General features: G+C 39.7%; 1 protein-coding gene across 2 annotated transcripts in view; it reads left to right on the plus strand.

Annotated features, from left to right (window-relative positions):
- REST (RE1 silencing transcription factor) overlaps positions 1 to 6,051 on the plus strand; it is a 29,113-nt gene extending 23,062 nt beyond the window's left edge. For both annotated transcript variants that reach the window (XM_039468258.2, XM_010344121.3), the window contains exon 4: positions 19 to 6,051. In XM_039468258.2, the coding sequence (XP_039324192.1) occupies positions 19 to 2,372 (2,354 nt within the window). In that variant the 3' untranslated portion in view covers positions 2,373 to 6,051. The remainder of the gene's footprint in view (positions 1 to 18) is intronic.
- Positions 6,052 to 8,458: the final 2,407 nt, after the last annotated feature.

Here is an 8,458-nt window from a genome sequence, read left to right on the forward strand (position 1 = left end):
CTTTTGATTTACCTTCAGGTGAGAAGCCATTTAAATGTGATCAGTGCAGTTATGTGGCCTCGAATCAACATGAAGTAACTCGCCATGCAAGACAGGTTCACAATGGGCCTAAACCTCTTAATTGCCCACACTGTGACTACAAAACAGCAGATAGAAGTAACTTCAAAAAACATGTAGAGCTACATGTGAATCCACGACAGTTCAATTGCCCTGTATGTGACTATGCAGCTTCCAAGAAGTGTAATCTACAGTATCACTTCAAATCTAAGCATCCTACTTGTCCTAATAAAACAATGGATGTCTCAAAAGTGAAACTAAAGAAAACCAAAAAACGAGAGGCTGACTTGCCTGATAATATTACCAATGAAAAAACAGAAACCGAACAGACAAAAATAAAAGGGGATGTAGCTGGAAAGAAAAATGAAAAGTCTATAAAAGCGGAGAAAAGAGATGTCTCAAAAGAGAAAAAGCCTTCTAATGTGTCAGTGATCCAAGTGACTACCAGAACTCGAAAATCAGTAACAGAGATGAAAGAGATGGATGTGCATACCGGAAGTAATTCAGAAAAATTTTGTAAAACTAAGAAAAGCAAAAGGAAGCTGGAAGCTGACACCCATTCTTTACGTGATCCTGTGAATGATGAGGAATCTTCAACAAGAAAGAAAAGGAAGGTAGAAAGCAAATCCAAAAATAATAGTCAGGAAGTGCCAAAGGGTGACAGCAAAGTGGAGGAAAATAAAAAGCAAAATACCTACATCAAAAAAAGTACAAAGAAGAAAACTCTGAAAAATAAATCAAGTAAGAAAAGCAGCAAGCCTGCTCAGAAGGAACCTGTCGAGAAGGGGCCTGCTCAGATGGACCCTCCTCACATGGAGCCTGTCCAGATGGGGCCTTCTCCCACAGAGGCAGTTGAGAAGGGGACCGTTCAGGTGGAGCCGCCACCTCCAATGGAGCCTGCTCAGATGGAGGGTGCCCAGATACAGCCTGCTCATGCTGAGCCTGTTCAGACGGAGGTGTTTCAGGAGGGGCCTGCTCAGAAGGAGCTGCCACCTCCTGTGGAGCCTGCTCAGGTGGTGGGTGCTCAGATGGTACCTGCTCACATGGAGCTGCCTTCTCCCATGGAGACTGCTCAGATGGAGGTTTCCCAAATGGGGCCTGCTCCTGTGGAAACTGTTCAGATGGAGGTTGCCCAAGTAGAACCTGCTCCCATGGAGGTGGTTCAGAAGGACTCTGTTCAAATGGAGCTGTCTCCTCCCATGGGGGTGGTCCAGAAGGAGCCTGTTGAGATGGAGCTGTCTCCCATGGAGGTGGTCCAGGAGCCTATTCAGATGGAGCTGTCTCCTTCTATGGAGGTAGTACAGAAGGAGCCTGTTCACATAGAGCTATCTCTTCCCATAGAGGTGGTCCAGAAGGAACCTGTTCAGATGGAGCTGTCTCCTCCCATCGGGGTGGTTCAGAAGGAGGCTTCTCCTCCCATAGAGCCTCCCCTTCACATGGAGCCAATTTCCAAAAAGCCTCCTCTCCGAAAACATAAAAAGGAAAAGTCTAACATGCAGAGTGAAAGAGCACAGAAGGAGCAAGTCCTTAATGAAGTTGGCTTAGTGCCTGTTAAAGATAGCTGGCTTCTAAAGGAAAGTATAAGCACAGAAGATCTGTCACCACCGTCACCACTGCTGCCAAAGGAAAATTTAAAAGAAGAGGCATCAAGAGACCAAAAATTACTCATCAGAGGTGAAGGAAATCAAGAAGCCCCTCTTCATAAAGTAGGAGCAGAAGAGGCAGATGAGAGCCTACCTGGTCTTGCTGCTAATACCGAGGAATCTACCCATGTTTCATCCTCTAGACAAAACTTGAATATGCCAGAGGGTGAAACTTCAGATGGTAAACATCAGACTGACGCTGTGGTTTGTGAAATGGAAATGGACACTAATGAGAACACAAGAGAGAATCTCCCTGGTATAAAGTCAACAGTTCAGGAACCAGTTTCACCAATGCTTCCCCCATCAGCAGTGGAAGAATGTGGTGAAGCAGTGTCTAAAACTGTACCGCCATCACCTCCTGCTACCATGGCAGTAAATGAGTCTCAGGAAATTGATGAAGATGAAGGCATCCACAGCCATGAAGGAAGTGACCTAAGTGACAACATGTCAGAGGGTAGTGATGATTCTGGATTACATGGGGCTCGGCCAGTTTCCCAAGAATCTAGCAGAAAAAATGCAAAGGAAGCCTTAGCAGTCAAAGTGGCTAAGGGAGATTTTGTTTGTATTTTCTGTGATCGTTCTTTCAGAAAGGGAAAAGATTATAGCAAACACCTCAATCGCCATTTGGTTAATGTGTACTATCTTGAAGAAGCAGCTCAAGGGCAAGAGTAACGAAACTTTGAACAAGGTTTCAGTTCTTAGTTTGTAAAGGTATATTACATTTTATATTCATTTATAGTAGTAGACAACCTTTTAAGATTGCTTTAATTAGTCTCTGATGTTGATTTTTAAGTGGCATTCTTTTCCTTAGGACTTTTTATGTATACCTGTTGATTGTTGTATAAATTTAGCAAATCTACTAAACCAGCAGATACCTAAATCTGTTAGCTTATGTGTCTAATTGAAATGAGGCTAAGATGGTATAGCAGCATTTTATTGCTTTGTCCTGCTACAACTTGTCATTTTTTTTCTCCATGTCTCTTCCTGTTTCACTTTAGTTTATTCTTAGTTTTTTATTGAGATCTATAAAAAATTGGCTTAATAGCAAATTACTTGAATAATTTGCCTGCTTTATATAAAGTTAGCACTTTAAGATTTTTTTTTTTAGCGATGGGAAGACATTTACATTGAAGAAAAATTCTCCCAGCAATAGACATTCTATCAGTCCAAGCATAGAGTTCCTGAGTTTTGATCAATATTTTTTATTTGTATATGTTAATCGTCATGAAAACAGTGATTTTGGTGTGTTTTTTATTTTGGTGCTTTAATGGCTTAAGATGTTGCACATTTTTTTTTTTTGTTTGTTTCTGTTTTTGTTTTCTTACCTATGCAGTTAAATTTTTCCTAGATAGAACATTTGTGTTAAACAGTAACACTTTATACGTATATATATATGCATGTTTATTTTGGCCTCTTTGGAGGGATGCTTTTAGACTTGTTTGCAAAAGGGCAGTTTTCTTTTTCTTTGCTGCAGTTGTCTATTTTGCAGAATAATAGTGTGTGCAAGTTTGTGAGCAAATGAAACATGCAGGTTCAATCCATTGATTTTGATTTTTACATCTTATATCTATGCCAGAATCTTTATTTCATATAACTTATTTATTTTGAATGGATGTAGTAAATTCACAGTTCTCAGTTTTGATTTTGCAGTGAATAAACCACTAGGTTCCATATTGAACAAATTTTTATCTCAAATACCAGCCATCAGTTTTTTTTTTCTTCATGTGTTTTGGTACAGCTAATTCCCAATTTTAGAGTGTTAAATGTTTGAGGAAAACCTTTTCTCATAGATGGTTGGTGTCCATATGGCTACTTTATAATAAAGGACTGTAAGTGATATTTGGAAACTGCAAACCTGGAATTAGGAGACATAATTATTCCTTCAAGTTTTACAGAATATCACTTGGAAGATTCCAAAGCCATAGCTATTACGCGGCAAACCTAGGATATGAGAGGTAGTGTGAGTGCTGGCAGACCAGCCACAACTTTCCTATACAGTGAAAAAGGCTGGTGAAACAAGTACAGGCCAGATTTAAAAAAATCATACTTTCTCAGGGATCTCCACAAACTAGTGGGTGTCCTGGCTGTCTCTGTGATAGCCTCTTTCTGCATACAGGTGAGGCCTCAAATGAATTGCAGCTATCCTGGTGTTCCTTTGGGGGCACTTTGTATGAAAAAGGGCATGTACTCCAAAACATTTTTCTAGGTTCTTTCTTTGGCCCATCGCCAAAGCGTATGAAAGAATCCAATATAGGATTTTTCTTACTGATAGCAGTTATTCATTGCAGTAAAACAAAATATGATCCCAGTAGGGAATCTTGAATTCTGACCTCCCATATGCTGTTTTGAAATAACCACTTTGTATTTCATTTTTAAAAATCTGATGATTTCTATGAGGCAGGTTTCAGATTTTGGCAGTACAACAGGAAAGATTAGGAAAAGCATTAATAGTGTATGGATGGAGAGCTTGTTACAAATCTGAGAGTGAAGTTTGAGTTAAAGTTGTTTGAACATGGAATTGACTGGGAGGCCAAAGATTTAAAGAAGCAGAAGATTCTTCTCTTAAGACATGAGGAGTAAGTTGTGTGATAATGGTGTGTGTTTTGTGTGCATGATTGAACATTGTAAATGTTGAATTCTAGGCTCTGACAATCACTGTCAACAGAAGATCAAGCTGCAAATATTTATGTTTTAAAACTTAAATTATAAAGCTAGTTAAATCTTTCTAACAACTAGTTTTAATGTTCATGGGTACATTTTACCTTACCGTTTACATTGTATAGAAAAAGATTCATCTTAAGCACAGATTGGATATTAGGAATTAGTTTGGGGAAGAGTTTTTTTGTGTGGATTCTTTCATACTGTAGAAGAAAAACCATTTGCCTTCTGGGGAAATTGAGCTAAATTCTAAACTAGTCATTAAGACTAGAATGCTAAAAACAAAAACATGAAGGAAATTAAAACCCCTTATTATTAAATTGATTTGTAAAAACATTGTTACTGGAAACTGATTGGACTTGAGGCCTTCTTCCAGAAAATAAGGACTTGATTGTCAGGCCTATATTAGGTTCTGAACCTTAACGCCTTGTATTTGTGCTTACTAAAAATTGTTTCAATGAAAAGTACATTAGCAGTATGAACTTCTGGTCCAGTTGGAAGTTCTTTCATCTGAAAAATGTGATATTTGCATGGAACTGTTTGAATCTTTTTATTTTCTAGTCCCCCTCCCCCACACTGGATAGAATTTAAGCTAGAATTTTCCCTTTGGATAAAAGAACAAAAAATGAACATGTTATTTGTAAATTGATGTTTAGTAACTAGTGATAAACTTGAAATACTAGAATGCATTATAAGCCTTAATCTTAGGTAGTCTTATAAAAATGAATCTCTTAACTATCTTTTGAACCTATATTCACATTGGTTTTCAAGATACTTTAAGTTATATTTTTTTCCTGTTTTCAGAGCTGCTTTTTATTCTGGGGCTACTTTTTTTATTGTGTAATTCACAAGGGGCTGCTTTTTTTTTTTTTTTTGATAAGGCTTATAACTGGCTGGATGTTTTGCTCTAGTCTTCTAAGAAGGGCCATTTTATTTTTTAGAGTCACTTCTAAAGTCATGTGGTAGTTAACTTTGGAGACTGTTTGGCATATGAGAGCTGATATAAATTAAAACCCAAGTAGACCTCATTGCATGTCACCCTATGAATGTTGACAATGGAAGGAATACCTTGCCTGTAGTGTACTGTCACTTCTGAACTGAAAAGCTGAGGAAGAAAGTTAATTTTCTTTTTTGCATAAATCAGAAAAACTTACAGCCAGTGTTCCCAGTTTCCTGGTTAACCTCAGCAGATGAAGTGGACAGGTAGTGTTAATTCAGATTGAAGAAATTGTCTGAATCTTGGTTTGTGTAGATTTACAATCTACATGCAATATTAACTAAATCAGATAGCTTTTACAGTTTCACATGTGTACATAGGTTCCCTCCCAGTCCCTTCCATATCCATTAGTTATTGAACTTTCTAAACAGGCATTGAAACATTACAACAATGTTTTGTTGCACCAATTTTATAAACTTATGCAGTGCAATACGTGTTATTTTTCTGAGGCAAACCAAAGGTAAATTTCTCAAGGTTCTTGCTGCCTTCTTTAGCAGCATTTGATGGAAGATCTTTTATACATTTGTAATAGATAAAAATAAACCAGATTGCAAATCCTTTTTTAAAATCTTAAACCATGTACCAAGTTTTTGGTCCAAATTGTGTAGAATAAGTTAAACTTAAATTGCATTCTATTAACCAATATGAGTGTATTTCTGTAAGCATAGTTATGTTGAAATAAAGTTTTAAAAAGCATGATGCCTTTATTTATTATTGGTACAAGAATGTAGGAAGCCAAATTTATGTTGTTGGAACTGCAAGTATATTGGCTTTTCCGTATTATTTCCCACAGATGACCCGTTGCAGGTAGAAAAGTCACAGCATGTTGTTTGGGGTAACAACCCAAAGCATACACTGCTTTCTGGGAGGTGGGAGGTGGGTGAGAAATTGGACTAGTCACACAAGATTTTAAATAGTAATTACTTCCCAACCACCAGTCCCCTTAACAGTTTTAATATGCATGTCCCTTTTCTTTTTCTTTTTTGAGACAGCGTCTCGCTGTCACCAGGCGCTAGGCTGGAGTGCAGTGGCGCGATCTCGGCTCACTGCAACCTCTGCCTCCCGGGTTCAAGCAGTTCTGCCTCAGCCTCCCGAGTAGCTGGAACTAGAGACGTGCGCCACGACACATAGCTAATTTTTATATTTTAGTAGAGATGGAGTTTCACTGTGTTGGCTAGGATGGTCTCCATCTGACCTCATGATCCGCCTGCCTCGGCCTCCCAAAGTGTTGGGATTACAGGTGTGAGCCACCGCGCCCGGCCGCATATCCCTTTTCAGTAGCAGACCTGGAATTAGTGAATTTTGATCCATAATTGGAGGAAGATGTTTCCTTTTAAAAAAGTAGACATGAGGTCTCACTATGTTGCCCAGGCTGGTCTCAAACACCTGGACTTAAAGTAATCCTCCTGCTTTGGCCTCCCAGTGTTGAGATTACAGGTGTGAGCTGCTGCACAAGATGTCTTGAAGGGAAGATAAACTGAGTTACACAGGGTTCACTGGTGCCAGTGCACGAGTTTAAGCTTTTAGTGTATTTAATGGAGTTCTGAGATGAAACCCAAGGGAAAGTGATGCATCTCATAGTAAGCTCTACTTCCTCTTAAACCTCAGCCTTCCTAAATGCTGGGATTACAGATGTGAGCCACTGTTCTTGGCCTGTGTTGGGTTTCTTTTGTTTTTGTTTGTTTTAGATGAATCTTGCACTGTCCAACAGGTTGGAGGGCCATGACACGATCTCTGTTCACTGCATCCTCCACCTCGGATTAAGCAATTCTCCTGCCTCAGGCTCCTCAATTAGCTGGCATTACAGTTGTTGGCCACCACACCTGGCTTATTTTTGTATTTTTAGTACAGGGTTTCACCATGTTGGCCAAGCTGGTCTCAAACTCTTGACCTGGAGTTGTCATTCCACTTTGGCCTCCCAAAGTGCTGGGATTACAGGCATGAGCCACCATGCCCAGCCCGTTTTTTTGTTTTGAGAAAGGGTCTTCCTCTGTCTCCCAGGTTGGAGTGCAGTGGCATGATTACAGTTCCTGCAGCCTTGAACTCGAGCTCAAGCGGTCCTCTTGCTTCAGCCTCTTGAGTAGTTACGACTACAGACCTGCTCCACACCTCCTGCCTCCACCTCCCGAAAGTGTTCAGATTATAGGTATGCACCACCATACCCTGCTACATACTGTTTTGATGCAGCGTCTGATCTGGAAGATCTGAGTCATGAGAAAAGGGGTCTTCCATATTTGGATTGGTGTTAGCCTCTTCCCACTTCCTGCAAAACTCCTTATCAGCAACAAAGCAAAATGATTTTTTTCCCCCTTGAGATGGGATCTTGTTCTGCCCAGGCTGTAGTGCAGTGGCACCATCATGGCTCATTGCTACCTCAACCTTTTGGACTCAGGTAGTCCTCCCACCTCATCATCTTGGAGAAGCTGAGACTACAGGTGCATGCCACACACCCAGCTTTTTTTTTTTTTTTTTTTTTTTTTTGTAGAGACAGGGTTTTGCCCTGTTCCCCAGGCTGATCTTGAACTTCTGGACTCAAGCAATTCACCCGCTTCGGCCTCCTAAAGTGTTGGGGTTACAGGCATGAGCCACCGTGCCCAACCACAAAATGAATTTTCTAAGCATTAATATTACTATGGTAGAGTCGATGGGTGGCATGGAATTTTCTACCTGATCTGGGATATATGGGGAGTTTATTTGAATATATAAATACTTGGGTAATCTAATTTGGTGTGTTTAATGAATGAAAGAGTTGCTACAAGGTCTTTCTCCAGTCCTTTGCTGTTGCTTTCCCACTACTGTATCCCTCCCTGTAAGCGTTTTTACTTATATTACACATTCACACCTTGTTGCTCTATTCCTTTTTCTTCCCAAGGGTCTCACTTGGGTTGAACGTAGGAAGAATTAGCAGTATAGTAGGGTGAACAGCCTGTTACAGCTCTCATCCTTAGCTTCTTGAAGGCAGATTGATGAAAGTTCTAAGAACCATATGCTAATAACATTTGCTACTGAGATCAGTGTGAAGAAAGTGGCTTTTTTTTTTTTTTTTTTTTTTTTTTTTTTTTTTTTTGAGGCGGAGTTTCGATCCTGTTGCCTAGGCTGGAGT

The sequence above is a fragment of the Saimiri boliviensis genome, chromosome 3, assembly GCF_048565385.1.
Source record: "Saimiri boliviensis isolate mSaiBol1 chromosome 3, mSaiBol1.pri, whole genome shotgun sequence".
NCBI lineage: Eukaryota > Metazoa > Chordata > Mammalia > Primates > Cebidae > Saimiri > Saimiri boliviensis.